The following is a 27,762-nucleotide window of genomic DNA, read 5'->3' on the forward strand; positions in this document are numbered from 1 at the left end:
CCCGAGATTTATGACCTGAAGTGGTCACAGAAAGGTCATTTGTAAGGACAAAACCCACCGTGAGGCAGGCTCGACCAGTCCCAATCCATCTGTACTATGGGGTCCTGCTGCTAAAGAGATGAAGGCTATAGAGCAATGCAAGGTGACTCCACCGCACTCCACTGTGAAGCCAGTGACAAAGCACAGATAAGATTATCTCATGTATCATCAATTTAAAAAACAACAGCAATGATATAAGCATATAGGCAGGTATAGGGGTAAAATGATTCTGGAAACCGTTAACTACTTCTTGATTGGGAGTGGTAGTTTGAAGACTCTTATATTTTGTGGCCTTCCACATTTTTAAAATGTGCATGTAGTATAGTCACATATGTGCAGTATAATATAATCACATATATTACATGTACATGGGTAAAGAAGGCTGAGGCATGGCTATGGGAGCCCCAGGGAGGCCTCTGAGCCTGCTTCTTCATGGCCCTGGGACTTCCCCACAGGCCACACTTAAGGCAGCAGTAGAACATTCCAGCATCACAGCAGAGCAAAATTAACCACAAGAGCCCAACCTTCAGTAGGGTAGTGTGGGGGCAAGCAGAGCTTGTATAATAATCTTGTAAGCCTGTTGGGAGAGCTGCTATATGCCCTGGGGAGTCTGTGGCTTTCCTGGATGCCCTGGTCCCACAGAGTCCCAGAAGTTCCCATGTCTCCCCTCATTTGTGAATTGAGATATTTGGTCACTGTCATTGTTTTCTGCCCCACAGGAGATACCCGGGCTCCGATAGGACCATGCTGCAGAGGTGGCAGGTATAGTGACCCCCTTAGAGGACTCTAGGTCTGAGAAGACCCTCTGGGAAGGCAAATAATAAAAAAGCTCAGGCCCCAGTGATGGAGAGACAAAGCATGAGGGTGACGCAGGAGGGATCTTATTTTTTTAGTTTACCAAAATATCCCTAATACTTCCCTAAAAAGATCTCAGTGAATGAAAGTAGTACTTGAGGCTTGGAGTCAGAAGTGTGTGTGTGTGTGTGTGTGTGTGTGTGTGTGTGTGTGTGTGTGTAGACACGTCCCTCCATGTGCATGTGCTCCATGCATGCAGATAGACACCTATTTATAAATGGACACAGTGCAGAGGGGCACAAGCGTTCCCTTCTTGTTCTGGGAAGACCTACATGGCTCTCAGCTTGAATGAACAGACATTTGGCCAGTGATTCTCAGTGAAAGGCAAGGTGCCCAAGAGAGTAGGTCCTAGAGATCACATGGCAACAAGAAATTATCTCTTGGTCATTCTTGTCCAAAATCCTTTCCCCACGAGAGGCCAAGGGAGATCATAGCATTCAGGTCCCATGTAGGAAGTGACAGCTCTACAGGATTGTTCATTCACTCATTGGCCTTGGTAATTTCTCCAAAATAGAGTCCCTGTACAAATCAATACCTTGATTGCACATTCTAAGGCCCTAACAATGAGTGTTGTCCCAATAAGACAGGACAGAAAAGAAAATCCCTAAATTCCCAGAGGAAGACAGTTGTTCAGCCTCTGAAGGCTTCTTTCTCTGTGATTGCAAGGTCCCCTCAGCTGATTTTTTTTAATCATAAAAAGGTCAGCAGTAAGTTCACCCACAGCATCCATGCTCTTATTTTAATCAACTTTTGAGTATCACACCCAACAACTAAACAAAAGAAGGCTTTATCCTTGGCTTTGGACTATTGAGCTATATATATATGTACGCATATGTATATACATACGATTTTTTCCTGGCCGACTTTGCTTCAGTTCACCTTGAAATTCGTATGGCCTCCCTGATTTGGCCCGGCTTGTGAGCAGGCTCACCGGGAATGGTGGAGGTGTGTGCGCCTATTCTCACCTGCATGGGGAGGGCTGCAGAGGGCTGAGAGATAGACCCCCATGGCCCTTAGGAAGATGCCAGCCATGTTTGGTTAACTCCTCATTGTTCCTTCTGGTAGAAAAGGGACATCAGCAATTTCGAATATCTTATGTACCTCAACACCGTGGCTGGAAGGACCTACAATGACTATATGCAGTATCCAGTGTTTCCCTGGGTCCTGGCTGATTACACCTCACAGGTATAGTATTCCCGTGGATACTCTTTAGATGTCCTGAGGCTTTCTGACCCTAAAGACCAGAGCATGCTAGATCAGCACGCAGATGGGGATTCGGTCTACCTGGGCCTGACGGCTGCTCAGCCCTCACCCCTGAGGAGGCCTTTGCTAGACAGGAACCAGCTGTTTGAGTTCCTGTCTAGCTCCACCTATGGGAAGGGGACCCCCCGCACACACACACCTGTGGGATGACCAGCACAAAGAGGACAGTTGCTCACATGTGCCCCAGGGGGTTTCCTGGCTTTTTCACTACTATCAAGGCAGCTGATACCCATCTGTTGAGACACTGCCATGGACCGATGGTGGTCCTTCCAGTGAAGTAGGCCACGGAGTTTATTTCCTGAATCAACATATATTGGGTGGGTCTGGGGTGGAGGAAAGGAGAGACCCAGAGAGAGACCCAGAGACCCAACGAAAACAAACTACTCCCCTGTAGCCTGTCGTAGAAAACAACTAACAACTACTTCCCATTGAGATGTTGGTATGTGGACGTCACCCAGGATCTGGACCAAGACATGTTGGGACAGGGGGAGCTGATGGCAAGACCAGATCATTCCATCCTTTGGCCTGTGCCCCTGGACCTCAGCAGGCAGGGGACGGAGGAAGAAAGCTGACACAGCTGGGCCACAGTGACACTGCTGGGAATGACCTGGCTGTAGAGCACTGTCCTGACCACCTCGGCTCTGGCCATCAAGAGGTGTGTTGGGCTTAGTGTATAAAGACCAAAGGTGAATAAGTCCTGGTTCAGACCAGCCCTTGCCAGTCCTGCCGAGGGCTGCTTGGAATCCAGGCCCATACCTAGGATTTGGGAGAAGGGGCCTCAGTCTTTTGATGTAAGACATTTAACACAAAACTTTTTTTGCCATCCATATGTTGCCTTTTATTTCCCTAATGATCCATCTGAGGCTGAGGTATTTCAAAAATGAAACATGCAAATCCCAGCTTTAACTCACATGCTGCAAAGTGGTGGTTTACAAGCCCCTTCTGTTTGGCTTGAAATTTTGATTACTTACCCGTATTTAAACATCAGGAGATTTCTCCTTAAAATCTGGCTCTCCAATATCTTTTGGAGAATCAGAAGATCTAGCAGCTCTGAAGCCCCAGTCTGTCCTGGCAAAACCAGCCGTGGCTGAGCATGGCTCTCCAGGTGGGTCATCTGTCACCGGGGTGTGAGAATTGCCTGCTTCCCTCTGCCCCCACGCCTGGTTCTGCAGGTGCAGGATGGGGACACACCCTGCCCGCCCAGGGGATTGCAGTGGTTCACTGCTAGCCAAAAGGAAAGGAAGTATAAAGAAACAGTTTCTATCAGACATGAAAACCCTGGGGAATACACAGCTCCTCTGCTAACACGTAGAACATCTCTGCTAAAAGCAAACAATCCTAGGATACCTGGCCTTAAAACCTTCAGGTCTCCACTGCCTTGTATGATCTTCTCCAGGGCAGGGGAAGGGGTTACATTACATGCTGTCATTGCCCAGAAGGGAGGGGGCTCACACTTCCCTCTGGAACAGAGGACTGCTAACTTCTAGAGAGTCAGCTTGCTCCCTGGCAAGGACCATGAACTACTGAAGCGTACAGTGCTCTCTGTGGGGGCTGGAGCCAAGTGCCTCCGGGACAACAGGGATTCTTTTGAAAGTCTCTTCAGTAAGTGGTGGTGATGTTCTAATTTGGGTCAACTTGGAACAGGTTCAGTGTGAACTCAATCTTCCCCTCCTCTTTATTTTCCTCCTCTCCCTTATTAAGTCTTTGTGGATCTCTGGCTCTGGGGCCGTAAAACCCCAGCACGCCTGCTAATCGCCAGAGGGGGTTCAGACCAAATGACAATAAACCAATAAAGAGAACCATAAAACTAAAGACCGTGGCTCTTGAAGTGTCGCTGGGGTACAAGAGGGTCTGAGGGGAGTTAACTCGAACCACACATCTGCCTTCTAGACATTGAACTTGATGAATCCCAAGACTTTCCGAGATCTCTCAAAGCCCATGGGGGCTCAGACCAAGGAAAGGAAGCTGAAATTCATCCAGAGGTTTAAAGAAGTGGAGAAGACCGAAGGTAGGTAAATCCCAGCTTGACATTTTTCTGCAGTGTTGCTCATCTGAATGCCTTGAAATGGTCGTTGGTAACTGTTTAGGCTCTCACCTAACGTGGAAACAATGACATTTGGACAGGGGACAGCTCTAGTGCCCTGGCCTGCACCCTGGCTACACGGAGGCATCACCCGCGCAGGTTTCCAACACACTCATGTCCAGGGCTCACCTCTAGAAATCCTGACTTAAGTACGGCTGTGGTGAGGTCTGGAGGGACTGAGAACTACTGTGCTAAGAGCTAATACCTCCACCGAAGGGGCCAGCAGAAGCAGAAGCAGAGAGTGTATTCACTCGGCACTTTCTAGGTTCCAGGCACAGGCCAGCCTGCCTTCGTAAACACAGTGGTCCATTTTGAAGAGAAGGAATTAAACTCAGAGAGTTCAGGCAACGCATTCAAGATCACAGCAGAGCCAGTATTTGTCTTGCTCTAGAACCTACTTCCCAAACTTTGTTCATCTGCACAATCTTTGCCACATTCACAGGAGACTTGAACTCTTATTGCCTTAATTTTTTTTTCTTTTGATCTATTCACTTCTAAACTTTGATGAGTGTATTTTAAAAAGACATTTATCTATCATGCATTTGATCCTTGCTATATTGGTTTTTTCAAACACTTTGAAATAAACATGTAATTTAAAATAAGGGAGAGCCATCCATGAACCATGAAAATTTCCCTTGGGAACCAGAAGCAGCGTGCTTTGGGAAGGCTTATTGAACCGTTGCTTTAGGTGAGCAGGTTCTCAGCAGGGTAAGGAGGCTCCTGCCGCATCCTGCACAGCCCCGTAGAGGCCTGCCTGGGACCCCCGCACTACATGAGGCTGGCACTCAGACTTGCTCAGGGGAGATGGGAGGATGTGGATGGTTGCGCAAGCCCCTCCTTTCCCTGCTTATTTCCTTCTGAGGCCGAAGTTCAATCATTAGGGCTCCCCCAGGTCCCCCACCCAGGTGCTGTTCCTCTGGTAGCCAGGCGTGGCCAGGCACTTTTCACAGAGGCAGACCAAGGGAGCGTCGGATCTCACTAGCTTTGGCCCTATTCTCTCCCATCTCACCCTGGGTGTGCATTGGAGCTGCCCATTGGGTTTGGGACATTGTACAAGTTCCTCCACCAACCTCCCAAACAACTGACTTGGCACAAGGAAGGGCTTTGGGCTAGGCATGGGGCTGGCAGCAGATGGCTGAGCAGTCACTGCAGGGAGCTGGGTCAGGCCTTTGCCGACTGCGGTGATGGGATGGTAGGCATGTTGGGGCTTGCTACATAGCCCTTAACTTAGAAGACCAAAGCATTTTTTCCCCATAAATCTGGAGTCCAGACTTCCCAGAGCCTGGCTCAGCCCACATTCTTGAGAGTGGGACACTGAGGACCCAGGGTGCAGCTGAAGGTCTTGAATAGGCTTTTCACCACTGGGGATTACTGGCCAAATTATAATGACATCTGTGAGCAGAACCAAGGCTCCAGTGGCCTGCAGGTGCTCTCTTGAGCAGGGCTTGTTCTCATGCTTGAGGATCATAGAGCCTGTGTGTCTATAGGATTTCCCAGCCCAGGTGGGAAATCCACCCCAGATGTATCCTTTCATTGCAGGAGACATGACTGTCCAGTGCCACTACTACACTCACTACTCCTCGGCCATCATTGTCGCCTCCTACCTGGTCCGGATGCCACCCTATACCCAGGCCTTCTGCTCTCTGCAGGTGAGCTCCCCCCCCGCCCCCCCCACACACACAACTTTATCTCACAGACTAAGAGCTAGGCTTGGATGAAGCAGGGATCTCCCTGCTAGAAATCCAATCTTCAGCTAGGGATTCCCACTTGATGCTGACTCCAGGGTTCTAGGTGGTCCAGCTGAGGCAGGCTGTCATTGTCAGTGACCTGCGGTGACCTGCGTGTCTGCCCAACAGTGTTGCAAAAAGACTCTAAAAATAAGGAATAAAAGATATGGGGGGGGGGGGAGGGAATACTTAACATAAATAGGTTTTAGTGGAAAAGGAAAAGCAGAAAGCTTGAGGACTTCCTTGAAGATAGGTGGTCGGAAATTGGAAAAATAAACACAGAGAAGGAAGAGTGACAAGAATATCACTTGCGACGTCAGAACAGAGACAGCTACCCTAAGTACAAGGTGAAAGGCTTAAAAGGACAAAATATTTGAATAAGGAATAGCTGAACCAGAGAAAGAAACTAACCAGCTTACCTACCCATAAAGCAATAGACCACTCATCATGCCAGTGTAGGGTTGCCAGATTTCACAAAACACAGGATGCCCAGGTAAATTTGAATCTCAGATAAACAGTGAATTTTTTTATACTAAGAAATTATTTGTTGTTCATCTAAAATTCAAGTATAGCTGGGCCCCGTTGTGTTTTACCTGGCAGCCCTACCCAGTGTGAAGTGAGCAAGTCTGGCTCTGAGTGGGTGGTGCTGTGGAAGGCACGTGGGGTTGCTGGGATAGAGTCCTTTGCAGGCAGGCTAGAAGTTAATTTTCTCTCTTTTCTTTCCGACCTTATCACTGGGCTCCTGCTTCCCAGGTTGTCCCAGGGGCATAGCTTTTGACTGGGGAGAGCCACTGGGCAACCCAGCTGCAACCAGCTGGCTCAGTCAGCCCCAAAGTGAGTGCAGCACACAGCCCAAGAGTAGGGTCTGACCTGCTCCAGGCCTCACAAGTGTCCTGCGGAGAGGAAGGCATAAGCTATGGCAGGCAACAGGCCATGAATATGCACAGACTTACTCTGATAGCGAAGTACATCAAACAGAACATATGAGCGTTCCAGGAGTTGTGGGTTCTGGTCTGACCTCACCAACAAGGCCACACTTGTGGTCAGATGACCTTGCCCCTGAAAGACCAAAGGCCGCATCAGCACTAAATCCAATTCCTGAGCCCTAGGCAGGAATGGGTAGACAAGGTCAAAGTGATTTCTCCAACTAGGAACAAACTCCCTCCTGTCTTCTGTGTCTTGGCATAGTGTTCTCCATCCTTAAAGGCATGGATTGTCTAGACATTGTATAAACTCCTCTCCATGGAAATTCATCACTCAAAAATAATAAGTGTGCTTCCCCTGAGCCTTTCTCAGGCAACAAGCATTTTAAGTAAGTTTGGTTTGGAGAACAAATGGTCCCAGAGCTATAGCCCGTGCCAGGAATCCCATCCAGATGTTGCTCATTAATCCACAAGAAGTGATGATCACAGTGGATGATGATGGTGGTGCATTCCATTCCGTTAAGGCATTCCCTCCAGGCAGTTCTGGATGCTTTAATCGCTCTCTTTTGTCCCTTGGGTCCCGTGCTCTAAAGCCCCATCTCTACCTGTTACTAAAGGTCCTCTCACGTGGACAAGAGGCAGAGTGGAATCGAAATGGCACCAGCTATGAGATTTATATGCCAGCTCTGCTACTTCACAGATAACAGAATCTTCTGCAAGTTATATTATCTCTGGAAGTGAGGGTTAATTATACACAACTCTCTGAGCTGTTGAGATTAGATGAGGAAATGTGGGTAAAGCCTGTAGGTCAGGGCTGGGCACTGCATAGGTGATCAATCATTGTTACCTTCCTTCTTCTCCCTGCAATCAGCCAGATCAAATCTGAGTAAGCCTGAACTTCAAGCTGGTCCCCTCTGGGCTAAGCTAATTCAAGACAGTCTGGACTGTATAGAAGCATTCCAGGATGGCATTAGCCAGATGAAACGGGTGTGCCGCAATTCCATGAAGATATTGGGTTAAGGCCACTCTGAAGTTAGTCACAACTAGTTTGAGCTTTTTTTAAGCTAGTTTGATCCACTGGTGACCTCACCAAACTGGTTTGAGATGCTCTAAACCAGTGCAAAATGGCCAGAACCCATTTTATCTGCTTTTGGATGGTATATATGTAGTTACATTAGCTTCAGCCCTTTGGCTCCATATTGAAGTCCGATGTGATTCCTGGTTTCCCTGGCTCAAATCTATCTGTGGCATGTTGGCCCATCTGAGTTGAAATCATTTGGGCTCCCCATGTGTGCTACTTCTAACTGCCTCTTCTAGTGGGCCATAAGAAAAACCCACTATCTTCTGCTTTTTCCTTAGACTAAAAGATGAGTTTGAGCTTCCAAGGGCATGGGCAAAAGGCTGGGGGGAATACACCTGATCTCCTTTGGGAGTCCTGGGGCCTTCACAGACCTCCTGAGGAATGTTCTGCCATCTTCCTCGAGTCAGGCTCTTTCCTCTATTCCACCCTGCCATCTAGGGAGCAGGTTCATTTCTTCTTAAGAGACCTTTGCTTCACCCCTGTGTGGTGACAAGGAAAGGATCCTCACCATATTCTCAACAGACTAGACTTCCATTCCCCAGCATGGACCACGGGATAAGGAAGAGTAAGAAAGGTGGAAAAGGTATAGAATCCAGACATGAGCCCTTCTGATTTTATTCTTTAAAGATTTTATTTACTTATTTTAGAGGGAGAGCACAAGCGGCAGGGGAGGAGTGACAGAGAGGGAGAAGCAGATTCCCCCACTGAGCAGGGAGCCGGATGTGGGGCTCCATCCCAGGACCCTGTGGTCATGACCTGAGTCAAAGGCAGATGCTTAACCGACTGGCCACCCAGGCACCCCCTTCTTGTTTTATTTATCTGGAGAGCAGGGAACTGAGAATGTCAGGTGTCTCCAGGCCAGGTGTGCCTGCAAGAGTCAGTGTAGCAAAAGGCATGCTTCCCTGTTTTGCATGAAGTAAACTGCCTCTTGCCTGTTAGTGTGAATAAGCCCGAGGGACTTGCTTGCTCGGTTCAGTGGCTCGCGGCGCCAGTGCCTCTGGTGCGGAGAGCTGGGTCTATGCGGCTCGCGGTGTGGCCCAGTGCGGGGGGAGGGGGAGGGACACAGTGTTGCTGGGCGCTGCGGCCTGTCCCCTGAGCGGGGTGTGGACAGAGGGCACACCTCTCACACACCAGCTGGGATTGCCGTGTGGCCCCTCCCATCCCTGGCCGTGAGGTGTGCTTTATTTCCCCTTCACGTTGCATCTTCTGAACTCCGAGCTGCTCTTGGAATCGGCACGTTCCTCTGAGGTTTCTGTGTTTGATCTTCCGCCTCAAACCCGTCTTACAAGGATAGACCGTCACAACCCAGAAGAGATGGCACGGCCCGGGCGACCGGGGCAGGTGACGTGCCACAGGCAGCGTGACGAGATGCAGGCCGGAGGCCTGAGACCACGGTGCGCCGGAGCGGGGCCCCCAGCCCTCCCCTGGCCAGCGCGCGGGGCCTCCCGGGCAGGGCCAGGCAGCGGCGCCCCGGAGAGGGCACAGGAGGGCACAGCGGCCGTGCGAGGGACACCTACAGGCCGTGTGGCCGCAGTCACGGCCGGGCGGGGGCGGCTGTCAGCGGCAGTGCGGAGGGTGTTCCCAACCTCCCGGGCCCGGCGGCTGGTCGGCGGGGAAGACTAACGTGCGCTAACCGCAGAGTGGAGATCGGGGCTCCTGGCGGCTCCCGGGTGCCGGGCTGCAGATCCAGGTCCAGGGCCCGAAGCTGTGCCCAAAACAAAGGCTTAATTAGCATCATGCCGCCTGGAGGAGGAGCATTAGAAAAGAATCCTGTAGTGGAGGCAGGCAGGCCCGGAACGAAGTCCTGGCCTTAGAACCTTCTAATTGCTAGTGTTGAAGAGCCGAGTCTCGAGTCTCCGAGTCTCCATTCCTCCTCCTTTAACATAACCCCTGCCTCAGTAGGAGGTAAAGATGAGGTGAGGTGCCCCAGGAAGGCCCTGCGGCTGGTTTCCAAGCACCCTGGTAAGTCTACCATCCTCCCATGCGAGTAGGCAGCAGGCTTTTCAAAATCCCCCTGCGTTTTGTTTGTTGAGGGAAGCGCCACATCCTAAAGGGGGACAGCTAATGGCTTCTTTGGGGTCAGCCCACCCTCCAATGAGAGCAAGACTCACAAGGCAGCCCCGCTGGTACACGGGGCCCCCAAATGCGCTATGGGGCTGACAGCTCAGCTTCCTGATGGGATGTTAAGAGTCTGGCATTTTCTGAGGAAGCCTGCAGACTCCCCCACTGCACACGCTGGCCCCTTCATGTCTTTGGTGGTGGTGGTGTCTCAAAATTGCCCTGAGGATGCACTTGCTCTTTCCCTTCTGCCCCTGTCCCAGGACCCCACCCCTCCTCCCTTCCCCCCATATCTTATCTTCTGCTCCCAATAACTTTTCAGTTCTTTTTCCTTTCCTTCTCTTTCTTTTTTTTTTTTTTTTAAGATTTATTTATTTATGATAGGCATAGAGAGATAGAGAGAGGCAGAGACACAGGAGGAGGAGGGAGAAGCAGGCTCCATGCTGGGAGCCCGACGCGGGACTCGATCCCGGGACTCCAGGATCGCGCCCTGGGCCAAAGGCAGGCGCCAAACCACTGCGCCACCCAGGGATCCCCTCCTTGTCTTCTTATGAGCCCCTGGTTACCTTCCCCACACACACTGAGGTTGGGACCTAAGCCAAGGATTGTTCCTTGATGTCTAGCCTGCAAAGGGCAAGCGGAGTCGGGGTGGGGCTCTTGGGGCACCTCTTCCTGTGTGCACCTGGCACTGCAGGAGGTACCTCACACGCAGGTGCACACACATGCACACTCACAGGCTCACACACATTTCTACACCCACAACGGTCACCCCGGAACATAGGTGCACATGGATATCATGGCCCTGCACACAGTGAGTAGTGCCTTTAATACATAGCATCCTTTTAAGACCGATTCCAGTTTTAATAGATGTACTATGATCGTGTACTTTCTTCTAATCTGAACTCCCGTCTGTGTCCAACGGAAGTCCTTATTGGCCATTTCTCTCTATTATTTTTGTTTTCAATTTTGATTCATCTCTTAGCAAAATTCTACACCTCCGTAAAGGATTTTAATTGAGGGAGGATACCTAGGCTCATATTGTTTCTGAGCCCTTAGACATTCAGAATATCTTTCTGGCGTCTTCATGGAGTGATTGTCAATTGGGCATAAAATCCAAAGCCTTACCTCTTGCCTCAGAAACCTCCGGCCTTGGCTGCCTTGTCTTCTAGCTCTTATAATATCACATGGGAAAAGTCTTCTGCTGACAAGAGGTTGTTCCTTCGTGATAATAATAATCTTACTATTATCTTTTCAGCATGTTGGGTATGCATAGGATTCATTGTTCTTGATATTCAAGAATATCTGCAAAATAGATTTAGGAGCAAATCTTGACTTAGTAATTCTCCCTGATTGTTTGGTTTCCATCTGGTCTCTAGACTTAATTTTGTTGCGGTTTTATTTTATTTTGGTTTGGACTTTCCTTATGGTGGTGCTCTGTGGACCCTCCTTGTGTCTCCCTGTCTCACTCCTTCTCTCCCTTCCTTTTCTCTGTCTTCTATTCCTTTTCCCCTTCCTTCCTTTCCTGAGAATCCAGTCCTGGCTGAGACTCACTGCTGGTAGGCCCCAGAGTCTGTGTCCACCCACAGACTTACAGTATAAGCAACAAAGCAGCTCCTCTTTTTCTTCTAGGGAACTTGGCATTTCTTTTGTATTGCAGAGGTGAGAAAACCCATTAATTTTGAAACAAATGTATGCAAATACATTTATTAATATAGGAAATAGGAAAATCGGTTATTGCTTCCTTTATAAATAATACAGGCTTAAGTTTTAAAGATATTACTTTTGCTAAAATGCATTAGACAGCTGTGAAAAAAATAACATTTTTCTTTGTGGTAATATCTTTAACCAGATTTGTAGCACTAACAATATTTCCTATGTATATATTATTTTTATTTAATACAGGTAATCTTTTTATTACCAAATCATATTGTTTCTCAGGAGATTACCATCAGCACTCATAAAAGCTGCAAAAGGAATCCAGGAGGACGAGAAGGCATCAATCTCCTGCAGACGTAAGGCTCCGGCTGCAGATTAAATATGCAAAGCTCTTAATATGTTTCAATGAGCCACTTGTTAGGTGCAGATTTATTTAAAAACACTCTCACCCTATTTTGTTTCCATTTCAATTTAAATCTGATGGTGGGCATCATCCCCTAATTTCAACCCAAGAGCAAAGTGACCTTGGAGAAAAGCCCCATCCTTAAATTGCCAGGGTACTGTGTTCCGTTGCAACCCCAGGGGCAACTGGCTTTCTCAGTGTCCCTGTCCGTGTGCAGAGGACGATCCAGGGACCTCACTGGATCCTCAAATCTGACTCAGAAAACTGACCAACCCACCAAGATGTCCAAATGTGGCTTGCCTCAGGTGTGCATCAGGTTCTGCCTTCACAGAAAGGGCTGAGACCCCCTTGCCCCACATGTAGGAGATCACGTGGTCCCCAGCCCTGGGGATTCCCCCAGTAAGCTGGGGCAAGGGGGTCTCAGCTCTTTCTGTGAAAGACAAAGAAAGCATGCTCTTTGGAGTAGCATCCATGGGATTGACCTGGTTCTGCCATCCACTGCTTTGATAGCCTTGGGAAAACCAATATATTCTGAGGATATTCAGTTTTCTGGTGTGCAGAATGGAAGTACAGTTCCCTCCTGACACATCTGCTGTGAGGATTAAGAGCTGACATCTCTGTGTAAAGTGCCTGACATAGGGTAGACTTGACAAGAGAAGGCTGTGCCCCTTCTTCACCCTTCATCCCCCGCCTCAGGGGCCCCAATGCAGAGGAGGGCATTGTTATTCTGGTATCTACCCACTTGTTCTCGGGCCACAAAAACTCTGCAGAAATTGGCAGAAGGAGGACAAGTTCTGATAGAACAAAGGCCCAGCCCTGATGGGGATAAGTGAACTATCCAATCCTAGGGCGGTGTTTTTGGGGTGTCCCTAAACTTAAGTAGACCCAAAGCCCAGTTTCAGAAACTCATTCTTGAAGTCCTTCTGCCCCCAGCATCCTCATTCTTCCAACCGGACCTTTCTTCCTCCTCTCAACCCACAAGTTCACCTGATAAAGAGTGTGGCATCAACTAAAGAGATTTGATGATTCAGATGAGAGGAGCAGGCAATCCAAGGAAAGAATTTGCTTTAAGTCTTACATGGTCCGATCCAAGCTGCCGAGCTTGGGATACATCAGGCCACCTGTGGAAATGGGCCTTGGAACCAGGGCTGGCTGTGGAGAGTGTGCAGACGTCATGTCTTCATGAACCAGCTTCATGTCTCTGCGTGGCTGGTGTGCCTCCAGATCTTTGTCCTCAAACCTGTTCTGTCTTGTTAGGCTGCTCTGTTAGATATCAGCAGCACCCTGACCTAGCCTGCTTTCTTCCGCTTCTGTTCCTGGCCTTGGCCTTGCCTCTGCTCAGAACACTCTGACTTCTTCTCTGTCACCAGGCTTGCAGATTCATCAGGGGCCCACTTCTCCAGGAAGCTTGCCCTGATTCCACATGGAATGGCTGACCCACCCTCTGTCCTGTAGTGGGCTCTTTGTATCCTGCCTGTGCCTGATTCAGAGTGGCCCCTTCACAAACACGGGGAATTGGTCAGATGAATGGCTGTGCTTTTCCTGTCTGTGATCTGAACCTAGATTTCTGAAATGGAGAATAAACAGTGCCTCTGGGGGAGCCTCAGTGCCAGGGTCCAGAGAATGGTTGAATGAACAGATTCATAAAAAAGCCATGGCACGTGTGTGTGGAGTGGCAAACGAACATGTGTGGGAGTGAATGAAAAGAAAGCTTTAATGGTGGAACCCATGCCTCAGTGGCTATGGATGAGAGGAGACCACACAGGCAGTGCCTGCACATCTTTCTCACCACATGTAAGTGATCACATCAGCCCCCTTTTCTCTCAGGGAGGAAGCTTTGATGTGGCAGACAGAATGTTCCACAGTGTGAAGAACACATGGGAGTCGGCCTCCAGAGACAACATGAGTGATGTCAGGGAGCTGACTCCAGAGTTCTTTTACCTGCCTGAGTTTCTAATCAACTGCAACGGCGTGGAGTTTGGTGAGTGGAGGCCAGGGTGTAGCCAGGGAGGGCTGGGCAGTACATGGGTCACTCCTCTGAAGCTCATTGGTAATGACTAACTTTATCAATAACTTTGCTGGGCAATTAAATGAAAAAGCCCTTCACTAAACCAGCATGGTCATTGTGAGGTCTCCCCTTGATGGCAGCACTCAAGGATGAGGTGGGAGCCAAGGAAAGACACTAGGCCCTGGGCTGCCAGGATGGCTCTGAGCCACAGACCCACCTGACACCCTTCCTGTGAGGGTCTCCAGGGTCTCAGTCTTCAGTGAGAAGCCCTGCTAACAACCAGGTCTGGCCCTGCCTTCCTGAATGACATTGGGTAAGCCCCTACCCTTCTGTGTCCCCATTTTCCTCCATGGCCCGCAAATGGGTTAACCTGGACTCTGGGAGCTGGACCCAGAGAAGCCGGGTCTGCTGGGAGAGTTTGCTAGCTGGAGGGCATCTAAAGGTGGTTGTATGGGGATACTGGCTCCTCCTCGTCTTTCCTGTGCTTCAGGCCCCATCCCACGATGAACCATGCCTTCTCATTAGTTTGGAATAGGAACAAACATTTCAGGAAGCCCAGTGAACAGGTCCCCTGGTGACTGTGTGTGTACATTGGGAGCCTCTGCAACAAACATCAGGGTGACTGATGGAAGGGGATGTGTGGTCAGAGCCTGAGGCAGGGTGTGGGCAACTCTCCCCTCAGAGGACAAGAGATAAGATCACTCACCCTGTAGAGGGTGCTTATGAACTGTCACCAGCACACACCTGTGCACCGGAGCTCTCCTCCCTCAGGGCTCTCCTTCCTCCAAAAGACATACAGGGTTATGCACCTTGAGCCAAAGCCAGGTGTGGGTGCAGGGGAGCACAGTTGAGCACAGGTGAGATCTGGCCACCACCCAGGCATTCACCTCTTCTGCTGTGGTTTGCAGCCAGAATACCTGTGGAGCATTTAAAACAGGCCCCGGCCCATGCTCACACTCAGCAAGCTTGATCCATGGAACTTGGTGGCCTGGGCAGTGTTCAGGTTCTTGGATGCCTCACGTGCATCAAGAGACCCCAACCAACATGAAGGGTGTTTCCCACCAGATGCGGTGAGACCCATGAAAGCAGTGAGACTGGGGTGGAAGCCGGCCTGGGCTGAGGGCAGTGCTCTGGGGACAGCACCACTCCTGCCCTGGAAATCGGTGGGGGCTCCTGCAGACAGGGACAGGAACTAAGTTGCAGAGATGACACACGTGCCAAGGACCAAGGATCCTCAGTCATCCTGGAACAAGAGGTTATTGAGCACCTGCTGTATGCAGAAACCTTTGTAGGCTTTGGGAATTTAGGTGGACCGCTTGGAACCGATTGTCCTGAAGACATTTACATTCTGTGCAGGGACAGGGACAGAGGGAAGGGATAGAAAATACAAACAGATAAATAAGTGAAAGATTGTCTGATGCTGAGAATTGTTATGAAGAAAGAAGGTAGGAAAATGGTTTAAGAGGGACTCCCAACATCCCTGTGTTATTCTGGTCTCCAGGAAGGAGCATCTGAGTTGGTGACAGGTGAGCTGAGACTAGACGGTAAGAAAAGCCACATCAGACACAAACCTGTAGGCCAGAGGAAGGAGGCGAAGGTTTTACTCTAGTTGTACCATGAAGGCTCTGGAGGGTTTAAGCAAGACTATAACTAATGTTTATTGGGCAACCATCCTATGCCTGGAGTTTTTCTAAGCACATTATGCTTATTTCTCTTTTAATCCTTCCACCATTAATCCATAAGCCAGTAATGAAAGCTGCCAATACAGCAGCCCGGGGGGGGGGTGGGTATTACTGCAGCGGTAAGGGGGTGCCAATACTGCAGCTCCTACAGGTAGGAGAAGTGAATCCCTAAGAGATTAAGCAACATGCCCAAGGTTACGTGGCTAATGGGTAGGAGAGAGACTTGGGCTTGGATCCAGACTCCTCTTTCTAATGTCTGCAGAAGCTGCCTCTAAAAACCTTGCTATCCTCACTTTAAAAATGGAGATAAAATGCATAAATTATAGAGTTAAATGAAGATTCAATAAGATGTGTGCCAAACACCTAACATAGTGCCCTGGCATAGAGTTAGATGCTCAAAATACAATAGCTTTTACTGTTAGTGTGATTATCTCCTTACTGCTCTAGCCCTGGGTGGAAAGCCCCCAGATGAAAAGGCATAGAATAGTAGGGAAGAAGAAAGACAACAAACAATGACCACAGTACTGGCGTTTTATAGGACTTGTGAATCAAGTACAAACCTGCCTGGGAAGCAGGGAGGGCCTTGTAGAAGGTCAAAGGCTTATAGACCAAGTAGGAATATTCTAGGCAGATGAGAGGGTGGGAGGCCACCAGACAGAAGATGCAGGAAGCAGTGAGGCCTGTGCAGGACACAGCTCTTAGCCTGATCTGCATGGAATTAGAAGTCTTAGACAGCATGGGGTTATATCCCCACACTCCTAGCCCAGTTTGGGCTCTCATTTACTCAAAGCTCTGCTGTTTCTCCCCTCACTCAGGCTGTATGCAGGATGGGACAGCACTGGGCGACGTGCAACTCCCTCCCTGGGCTGATGGGGACCCACGGAAATTCATCAGCCTGCATAGACAGGTGAGTTGACTAAGGTCATGCCCAAGGCCCTGGCATCCTGAATGGAGACCACAGTATCTTCTCAATCTCCACGGAGGCTTTCTGTGCAAGCAGAGGGCTAGTGGCAAGCACTTCTGAGGCTTTTATGTCTAGAGAGCCCAGAGAAGGTGCTAGGCTTCATGCTCCAGGTTAACAGGAAAAATCTCGGGTTCTGGGCTCTTTCAAGAGTTCCATGCCTTATGTCCTTGTGCCAGTTTGTTGTGGGAATTACTAGAGGGGGCACATTCACATTCTTTTTGAATGCTCTGGAGGACAAGTTAGTGTCTTTAGCTGGTCCTATAGGCAGTTGTGCCCTGGGCCATACTGCTCAGTATAGCTCAGAGAGAAGCTAGAGGCCCTGAGCCACTCCTATGGGCCAAAGGATGTGCCAGGCATAGGGAAGACTTGGCTTACTAACCAGAGAGGGTGATGTGATAGGGGCCATTTGGATCAAATATATGCATTAGCTCAAACCATGAAAATAGGTGCAATTTCATTTGTCATCAGGGAAACATAAAGAAAAACCACGTGAGATGATGTTACATATTTATAAGAGTGGCTAAAATTTTAAATATTGACAAAACCAAGAGTAAGCAAGAATATGGAGCAGTCAGAATTCATTACACATTGTTGATAGGAAAAACAAAATGGTACAGCCACTTTGGAAAAAAATTTAGTAATTTCTTATGAAGTTGAAGATGCATTTGCCTTATCACCTGGCAATTCCATTTGTCTATATTGACCCAAGAGAAATGAAGACATGTCCACGGAAAAGCATGCACATAAATATGCATTATTTTTATTCATGCTAATCAAAAACTGAAAACAACCCAAATGTCCAGCTACTGGTAATGGATAAACAAATGATACATCCACATAGTGGAATACTACTTAGCAATAATAAGAAGCAGTTTACTGATACATGTAGTGATAGGAATTAATCTCAAAATCATATCTTAAGCAACAGAAGCCAAACCCAAAGCTCCATACTGTGGGATTCTATTTATGTGACATTCGGGGAAAGGTGAAAGTATGCAGATTGAAGGTAGATCAGTAGTCACTGGAGTAGGGGATGATGGAAAAGTAATACAAGAGAACATTTTGAGTTGATGTAAATGTCATATCTCAGTTATGATGATACTTACATGATCACATGCATCTGTCAGTACACACTGAACTGTACATTTAAAAAGGGTGAAATTTATTGTATGTAAATTGTACCTAAGCAGAAAAAAAATCTAGGGTGGGCCTGAGTAGCAACAAAGCTGTACTTTTTCCTCTGTCCTTATCCCTTGGCAAGGAGAAAATTCTTCCTTGGTTTATCCTTGCCTCTGGAAATTTAGTAATGGTAGTCATCTCTCCCACAATCCAATGGTCTTGAGTAGTTGGACCAGACATGAAATTGACCTCAGGTGGCAGCAACCCTCTGCCAATGTGTTCTCAGAAAAGTTCTTGGCTTGGGGCGAGTGAGAAGATTCACTACACAGGCCTGACTGCAGATGCCAATGGTCTAGTGGGGAGGCAGCTTGATTAAATAACCACACAAATAACAGGGAAATTATAACTGCACAAAATGCCACAAAGGAGAGATATTTATTCAGTGTCATCAGATATAGGTTAGAGGTGTGGCCCAGGGGAACTGGGTGGTGACAATAGTGGGGAGACCTCTTTTGGTAAAGATTAGGTTGGAGTGGGTTAGGATGTTAATGATCAATGTCAGTGAAAATATCAGAGTAGGAACCTCTGGACATACTCTACTCCATAAAAGCAATAAGAATAATGGCAAAGATTGTCATGAAAAACTTTTCAGAACTCTGGAAATTAACTAGAGGCTTGGAAAAATCAAGGGTGTATTCCTTTGAGAAAAATGACTGAATCTCTGAAATAATAGCAAGCTTTGTAGTGTTTTAACTTACACCATTCTCATTTCTCCTCTTTAGTGCCATAGTAGCTTAAAAAACCAACAGCCCACAATAACAGTGAAAACCAACAGCCTACCAGTCATTGGAGGGGGAAGAATGGGGTTGGGGCTCCTTCAAAGTCTCATACCCAGAGAACTGTTATTATTTGACCTGTTAATGGTTCCCTGAAAGGCCCCACCAGCAAGGCTATCTTTATATGATCTCAAAGATGGCAGAGTACAAAAGACTTTTCTTCAGTGATATTTGTGAAAAAATAAACCAGAGACAACTGTTTAACACCGTGGCTGCCAGAGGTAGTGGATATAATTGGCCAAACAATAGACTAACCAAAAAGCCTAAATGGAAAAACTAGGGAATGAGATATTTGTTAGGAGGCTTGAAACGATTTCAAAATATCCCTGGGATCTAGGATACACATATCTGTAGGATTGCTTTCACGTACAAGGCTGTGTTTATGCTCCTAAGGTCCTAAGATTCACTTCTGGCTGACATTGAGGCTCTGTGCAAGCAAGATATGAGGTAAAGGCAGAGTTTTTACCAGGCAGCTGCTACCTGGCTGAACATTGAAGCCATGCACGCAAAGCCCCTCCCTGGGCAAAGACTGGAATACTAACTGGTTCTAGGCATTTAAAGAAATCTTCATCCAATCATAAGAAGACCATTAAGCTAACAAAGCAGAGATTTCAGTGACCACATACAACAAAAAAATACAGACTCTGTAGAACTGGTTCAGTAAAGTAACTAAATAAAAAAACAATAAGCAACAGTAACAACAACAACAAACCCTGGGGTAAGAGAAAAATCTGATTTCCAGAGTTGGCATATCATATTATCTAAAATGTCTGGTTTTCCACAAAAGTTATGAGACATGTAAAGGAAAAAGAGTACAGCTCATACAGAGGGGGGAAAATGCTGTCAATAGAAATATCCCTGTGGAACCCTAAACTTCGGACTTACTAGACAAGACTAAACCAGATATCATAAATAGGTTCAAAGCATTAAATAAAACTATGTGTAAAGGCCTAAAGGAAAGTATGACAATGAGAAAATATAAATAAAGAAATAGAAATTATGCAAAGAAATCAAATAGAAATTGTGGAGCCGAGAAGTACAGTAACTGAGATGAAAAATTCACTAGAAGGGATCAATAGCAGGCAAAGAATCAACAAACTTGGAAGACAAGTCAATTGAGATTACCCAGTCTGGGAAACAGGAAGAAATAAGTGAAGAGAAATGAGCAGAATCTAGGCATCTATAGAACACCATCAAACAGTAACATATACAAATTGGAAGTACCAAAGTTTCCAAAGTAGGAGAGAAAGGGGCAGAAATAATATTTGAAGAAATAATGTTCAAAAACATTCCAATTTTGATGCCAAGCATTAATTTATACATACAAGACATTCAATAAATTCCAAGTAGGGTAAATTCAAAGAGATCTATACTTAGACACATCATAAACTGTCAAAAAGGAAAGTCAAAAGAAGAATCTTAAAAGCAACAAAAGCAACTCATCACTTACAAGGTGTCTTTAATAAGGTTAACGGTTAATATTTCATTAGAAACCACAGAAGTGGGCAGCCCCGGGTGGCTCAGCGGTTTAGCGCCGCCTGCGGCCCAGGGCCTGATCCTGGAGACCCGGGATCGAATCCCATGTCAGGCTCCCTGCATGGAGCCTGCTTCTCCCTCTGCCTGTGTCTCTGCCTCTCTCTCCTCTCTGTATTCTCATGAATAAATAAATAAAATCTTAAAAAATCAATCAATCAATCAATCAATCAATCTTAAAAAAAAGAAGAAACCATAGAGGTAAGAAAGCAGTGGTATGAAATATTCAGAGTGCTGAGAGACTATCAGCCAAGAATTTTATAGCCAGCAAAACTATTCTTCAAAACTGAGGAAATAAAGACATTTCCAGACAAATAAAACTAAAAGAATTTATCATTAGGAGACCTGCCCTTTAAGAAACACAAAGGGAGGGCAGCCCCGGTGGTGCAGCGGTTTAGCGCCGCCTGCAGCCCAGGGTGTGATCCTGGGGACCCAGGATCGAGTCCCGGGTCAGGCTTCCAGCACAGAGCCTGCTTCTCCCCCTCTGCCTGTGTCTCTGCCTCTCTTTCTCTCTCTCTGAATAAATAAATAAATAAATATTTAAAAAAAAAGAAAAGAAACACAAAGGGAGTTCTTCATGCTAAAATAGAAGATAATAACTCAAGTCCACACGAAGAAATAAAGGAGGTAAGTAATAAGAAGGAAACAGAAATGATAAGGATTAGTAACAAAAATCCTGCTTGTGAAGGAGAGAACAAAGACAGAGAGTAGTACCTGGAGGAGATGGAAGGTTAAGGAAATGCTAAGATTTTCTTTTTTTATTTTAATAAGTAAGTTTAAAAAGTAATGGGAAAGAGAGGGTGAATATACAAGGAAAGGAATAATATATTCTTGAGAAAACAAGAGAATTTGGGATCTAAACTACAGGTAGAGGGCTAGCTTTAGATAAAAGGTTGGGCAGATTCTGGCATTAAATAGGAGGAGGAGAGGTCAGGGGATTGCAGATGAAAGTTCGTTTATATATGTTGTCAGAAAGATATGGAAGTTTCCAACTGGTGGCTCTATTTTTCTGTGCAAAGTGGGAGGTGTGGCCAATGGCTGAAAGTAGACAGTCAGAGAGGGTCAGAGGTAAGGAGAGAGAAAGAAATGTGAACTAGTTATCTCCAGTGATAATGTACGACTTGACCAGAGAAACATTCTGAAGTTTTCTGGGAGTGCTCTAGGTCCATTTGAAATTGGTGACTCAGAATTATAGGATAATCAGTGTGGCCCCTTATGTGATGTTTTATGTGAGACATAATATATTTGAGTTGTTTCAGCGCGCTGTGAAAAGACAGTATACACAATTTGATAGCATAAAAAGATGTATTAAGTGGAGTATTATTGAAATGATATACCACAAAGTCTAAGCTGCATCAAGATGTGGCTGAAAATAGGTGAGTGTCGATAGATTGCAAAGAAGTAAAAGGGTGAGGGGCCTAGAAGTTTTGACAAGGTAGAAGAATAGCCTCAGAGAGTAGTTAAATAACCAGCAAGGTGAGGATGTGGCTTTCACCAATGGAGATGTTTGAAGGAGAGATTCTGAAGTTGGAGTACTTATGGATGCTGACATGAGTTAAGGTGTGTCTGCGGGAGTAGGTAGCTTTAGGTGGAGACAGGCAAAATCATTGGAGAAGTAGCACTTAAGGAACTGAGAGGTGAAATATTGCAATCACTGAGGATGATGGCAGATCTTGGAGATGAAAGGAAGTCATGGCCAGGACTCACCATGTTTGATGAATGAGAAAAAAAAGTTGGTAGATGGCAGCATTGTGGATGAGGAGGGGGGCTAGAGTTAAATTCCATGAACTACAGAGGAGCAAAGTATTGTTCTTTTAGCAAGAAGGTAGAGGAACAATGGTCTGGAGGTGGCAGTGAGGACCAAGGAAGATACCAACACCACCTCTAGGCCCTAAGACATGGCATGTAACCCAGCAAGTAGCCACCACTGGGGGCTCAGGAGAGAGCCAGGCTTCATCTAAAGAAAGGAGGTAGAAAAGATACTCTAGAAGAGCTTAAAGATATGGGCTATGTGTTGGTAATAAGAGTAGAAAAAATGCCTGGAGGGAGGGTCAGATGTCCTGGCCTATGGTCTTCCCTGATATATGACCATTCTGCTATTGCAGTCACCAGCAAGTGCTTTAATAAAAACATTAACAGAAGGCTCTTAGCTGTGCTCCAGGCCAGATAGTAGGCTTGGAAAAACCATGCCTTTCATCACAACTCTTGTGGCATTACCCAGATGTGGCTTCTTGAAGCCACTTTGGCCGTATGCCTCAAAAAAACTAATGTGGCATAGATGACCTGACTTCTATAGGCCCATGTCCTCCCAGAGGATCAGTGAGTGGTGCTTCGACAATCCCAAATGTATGTTTTTGAGTCTCAGAACACAGTCCTGAAGTTGGGCTCTGCTTAGTAGAAACAGGTGCCGTTTCTCAGGTGAACTGGCATATTCCAAACCCTGGCCCACATTTTCTCTTGCTCATGGGTGGCAACTGTTGGGACATTTTGCCAACCTGGGTACCCTAATCTGAGCTGGTGTAATTCAACTGGCCTGTATCCATGAAGGATGGAGCATGCTTGGCTCCTCTGCTACCCTTCTTTCTGTCTCCTGATAGATGTCACCTTTAGTTGGAGGCAGATATTACTTGCTTACAATGGGAGCTGTGTTCCTGAGTGGGGTGAGGTTTAGATGTCACGTGGAAACTTTAAGCTCAGAGTAAGTCTCCATGGCTGAGTCTGGAAATTCTCCTGTCCTCCTTCCTTGGAGACAGCAGCCTGCACGTGGGCAGAATGTTCCTCAAGGTCATCATAGACTTACCCCTTAGTGTGCAGATGAAATACTCTTGTCCATTGCGTACTCTGGACTGAACATAAGTGCCCCAGTAAAGAAGCTCACATTCCTGGGGACAGTGCTGCACCTCAAAGGTAGATTCTACCCTTTTCCTTTAAGAGATCACTAAGAAAGGGCCTCACAGCCAATATGTCAATAATTTCTAGGTACTTGGGTACAGTGAGATGTGCTTAGTAAGGTTGGATAGCCCCTAAGGGATTCTGAGGCCTGGGAGTTGGGGACTGAGATAGTAGGTTCAAAAACATACCTGAACCTGCCCCAGGAGTGGAGCAATTATATCTATCAGCAGAAGATGGTGTTAATGGGAAGAGATAACACACATAAACCCCAAGCCAGTGCCTGGCACCTAGTAGGTGTGCAGTGTAGTCAGTGTAGCTAACTTTACATGGAGCTCATTGCGCACCAGGCATGAACACAGACCATACCTCACATATCTCCACAAAGAAGGTATAATTATTTTCCCTAACTTGTAGGTAAAGAAGATGAAGGAACTGGGGAACAGAGATGTTAAGGAGCGTCCATGGTAGTGCTGGAGTCCAGCCTGCTCCAGAATGGGTTCTCCTAACTCCTACACTTAGTCTCAACCACCTGAATCTCTGATCAGAATCAGCTCTCCCTTTTTCTTATTTTGATCTCAACAGGACCCCAACACCTTATTTTCAGTCTTCCGTTTAGATATGGAAGACACAAATCTTCTGAACCTCCTGGTTATAGCACAGAGTGAATGAGCTAGGGTGATGGGAGCAGTCAGATCTGTTTTCCCACTAGCTGGAGACAGGAATTAGATGGTCATTAGGTGGCCGATATGTTCTGCTCACTTAGTGCTCATCAAGCTGAGTGCAATATCACATCTTCCCTGTGCAGAGCCAGCATCCTGATACGTGTGCCCCCTCCTGATCTGTGAAGAGGGCTCACAAGTCTAAGAGAGGCCTTCATTTTTCATGATCTTTGGGTTTTGGTTCCAGGCTCTGGAAAGTGACTTTGTCAGTGCCAACCTCCACCACTGGATCGACCTCATTTTTGGGTACAAGCAGCAGGGGTCAGCGGCGGTGGAAGCTGTTAATACCTTCCACCCCTACTTCTACGGTGACAAAATGGACCTCAGCAGCATCAGTGACCCCTTAATCAGGAGCACCATCCTGGGGTTTGTCAGCAACTTTGGACAGGTACCCAAACAGGTACAGCATCCATGTTCTTGGTCTTGCTTTCTCAAAAGAGTGTGTGAACTGTGAGCTTGAGAGTGAGAGTGAGGACATTTTCTCCCGGATAGAAACAAAAGGGAACTGAGGAGGGGTAATAGTCTCCCTACACCCCTCAACATCAGGGCTTACCCTTCTGTTACCATCCGATGTTGATGAGGGTGATGACGTCATTAATGATAATGATGAGGACTACATTCCCCTGTGATACATGTGACAGACACTACAGTAAATCCACAGGATTTAATTCTTTATATGTGTGTCTACTCTGGGGAGTTGTTGTAAAGAGCCAACGCATGGAGACATCAAGTGCTTGGAAGTGTCTGCAGTATGATGGGCACTCCACAAATATCACTTACTAGTATGCCTCCCTCATTGAATCCCCTCATAAGCTCTGGGTATAGGGATTATTTTTTTTTTATAGATCAGGAAGCTGAGGCTCAGAGAGGCTGAATAGGTAACTCGCCTGCAATTGCACTTTAGCAGATGGCAGAGGTAGAGCTCTAGCCCCATCTGGCTGGCCCCAAAGCCTATGTCATATCAGCAGAGGTGGGAGAGGATCTAAGTTCTGCCCCCGGGGCTCCTGGTGAAATTGATGGGGGTCCCACGTGGGCCTTTTGCTCCACTGGCTCCATCCTGCATCAGGATAGTCATGTAGCGATGTGAGTCTAGGTGTTTGTGTATGACATCCTGGTGAATGGTGTGCAAGGAGGAGCACTTATTTGACTGATCTCAGCTGTGTTGACCCTGGAACTTTGGTTCAGTGTGGAGAGGTTTTATTCCTAAGGACAGCCATCTGGGCTACTAGCGTGACCACATGGGCTGGGATCTCAGCCAAAAGCAGTCAGGAGCCATGCTGGGAAATGAATGCGTAAGCCCAGCCAATTTCAGGGCCATCTTGGGCAGCAGTAACCATGAGGCTTGGATGGGCTCATCTTACAATGCAAAACTAGTAACATCTTTTCTACCTGGTCTTATGTGACATGCTCTGGGTTTGCTCAGCTCCCAGGGGAGGAGAATGTGAGAAATGCCTAGGGGTGACTTGGAGAATGGACATCCAAAGTGTGGGTTTGGCCAGGGAAGGCTTTGAAGAAAAGATTGAATTTCAGAAAGGAAGTTTGGGCAGCCTAATAGTTTCATTTCTTTAAGAAATGAAATAATACAGATAAAGCAATTAAATAATTCAAAATAGTAGTTGCCCCCACCCAATTGTGTCCTGGGTGATATACTCACAGTCCATGTCCATGAGCAAAAATATTGTCACATCAGTGTGCTTGCAGAGTGCACACAATTTTAGATTCTGATTTTCTTTGGTGATGTATCATATGAGCTTTTAAAAAAATATTTCTTTTCTTAAAAAAGATTTTATTTATTCACGAGAGACACAGAGAGAGAGGCAGAGACACAGGCAGAGGGAGAAGCAGGCTCCATGCAGGGAGCCCGATGTGGGACTCGATTCTGGAATTCTGGGATCACACCCCAAAGGCAGACGTCAACCACTAAGCCACCCAGACATCCCTACAAAAAATATTTCTAAGTAATTATCAGAATGAGAATTCCTCCAGTGATCCCTACCTAGAGGCAGGATTAAAATACTTCAGGACCGTGCATTGTGCTGTCAAGGGGCTGTGTGTGCTGAACCTGTGTCAGGCTCCCAGCCTGTGGTTCTTTAGTCATTCTTCTGTGTGAGGAGGGACATTCTTTATTAAATGCTCATTTAAAAATAACCTTTCTGATTTCTGTTTGCATTGCTCATCCACCCAGCTTTCCTAGTAGTCCAGTGTCTGACTAAGAGCTGTTCATGGAGCCTCGGCTGCTGTGACCCTTCCCCCACCCCCGCTCCACCAGCTGCCTCACCTCTGCCACTGTGCCCAGCTGGGGCCAGCTCTCACCCCTCCTTTGTGGCACCCAGTGGATGTTTCCATCCAGGAGCGGAGGCATGGGCCTGATGGCTGGAAAAAACAGCCTAGGTGGGGAGAGGAGAGGATGGAGAGCTGTGGCAGCAGCAAGGTTCTGCCAGCAGCATAGCCTTGCACTTCATGTTTTGCCTGGTTATGCAAAAAGTTTGGCATTAGGGACAGTTTGACAGCAGAGATCTAAGAAAAATGAAAATAAGAAAGGCCACTAATGGGGTTTGTAAGGGAAAGGGGAAAAATAGGAGAAATAGCTCAAGCAAATGGAGGGAGATGTGTGATCTGGAGTGTGAAGAGGGTCATCCTGACCCCATGGTATGAGCTGCAGCTTGGCCAGGGCCCAGGAGCTCCTCAATGAGGTCCCCGGCAGCATGGGGAAGATGACGGTTTGGCAGCCAGGGGGGCTACCTGTGCCAGTGGCCCTCTATGAGCTGGAGAAAGCGGCTGCCCCGCTGAGCCCCAAGCCTCTTATCGGCAACAGCTGAGGGTTGCAACTGATTGTTCTGTTGATGCTGAACTCAGGAGCGAGCCCAGCTGGGGCAGCAAATTGGGGCACAGGTGCCGCTGTGACTTACATGAGGGAGACTCCTCCTCTGCCTTCTGTCCTTTTTTTAAAAAAAAAAAATTTATTTATTTATTTATTCATTCATTCATTCATTCATTCATTCATTCATTCATTCATTCGAGACAGAGAAAGAGAGGCAGAGACACAGGCAGAGGGAGAAGCAGGCTCCATGCAAGGAGCCCAACATGGACTCGATCCCAGGTCCCCAGGATAACACCCTGGGCTGCAGGTGGCGCTAAAGCTCTGCCTTCTGTCCTTGACGACTTATGTGGTCTGCATCTGTCCCCTGTTTTTCCAGCTTTTTACGAAACCCCATCCAGCCAGGACCGTTGCAGGCAAGCCTTCACCTGGAAAGGATGCTGTCGTGCCAGCGAGCCTGCCCAGCCACCCGCAGCCCTTTTTCTACAACCTGCAGGCGCTGAAGCCATCCCAGGTCACAGTCAAAGGTGACTACCTGGTCTGCTTTCTTTGGCACCCTGTCAGAGTTGTCCCTTCAGTGACCCTTGTTCTTTGGGAGGTTCATGGGTACAGATCCTTCAGGGTCTTGGGGTCTGATTTTGGATGGCTGTGTCTCTGGTCACAGCAGGAATCTGGGGAGGCCTCTGCCCTGGAAGGATCCAGAACTACCTGTGTTAGATCAAGGCAGACTCACTTGTCTGTCTAAGACACACATTCCTCTCTTTCCTTCACATATGTGTGGACACACACATCTCTCTTTTTCTTTCTTTCTCTTTCTTTATCTGGCACACACACACCCCTGCTCACCTCCAAAGCCAAGTGGGGGAGTCCGAGATTTCCCGAGGGAGGATCACAACCTCTGCTCCTCAGTACCCACAGCCACTGGTGCCCCCGATCACTTAGGCAGACCTACAGTCCCTAGTCAAGAGCATCTGTTCTGGGGCAGACAACCCTATGGGAGTTCCAGCCCCACTGCTTCCTCAAGAAACTGTGTGTGTGAACTCTGAGGTCTGTGCCACCTGTGGGCTGCACTGCTTTTGAGAAATCCCACTACATGGGGTGAC

General features: G+C 47.3%; 1 protein-coding gene across 9 annotated transcripts in view; it reads left to right on the top strand.

Moving 5' to 3' along the window:
- Positions 1–27,762, top strand: part of WDFY4 (WDFY family member 4) — a 285,745-nt gene that overhangs the window by 241,976 nt on the left and 16,007 nt on the right. For 5 of the 9 annotated variants that reach the window (XM_025466320.3, XM_025466318.3, XM_025466319.3 and 2 more), the window contains 8 exons: positions 759–801; positions 1,960–2,079; positions 4,048–4,165; positions 5,780–5,889; positions 13,916–14,069; positions 16,594–16,685; positions 24,029–24,241; positions 27,039–27,186. In XM_025466320.3, coding sequence (XP_025322105.1) covers positions 759–801; positions 1,960–2,079; positions 4,048–4,165; positions 5,780–5,889; positions 13,916–14,069; positions 16,594–16,685; positions 24,029–24,241; positions 27,039–27,186 — 998 coding nt within the window. Of the gene's footprint in view, positions 1–758; positions 802–1,959; positions 2,080–4,047; positions 4,166–5,779; positions 5,890–11,931; positions 12,042–13,915; positions 14,070–16,593; positions 16,686–24,028; positions 24,242–27,038; positions 27,187–27,762 lie in introns of those variants that run through there. The other 4 variants (XR_004810033.2, XR_004810034.2, XR_004810035.2 and 1 more) reach the window with 4 other exon arrangements.

The sequence above is a fragment of the Canis lupus genome, chromosome 28 (assembly GCF_003254725.2).
Source record: "Canis lupus dingo isolate Sandy chromosome 28, ASM325472v2, whole genome shotgun sequence".
NCBI classification, from domain to species: Eukaryota; Metazoa; Chordata; class Mammalia; order Carnivora; family Canidae; genus Canis; species Canis lupus.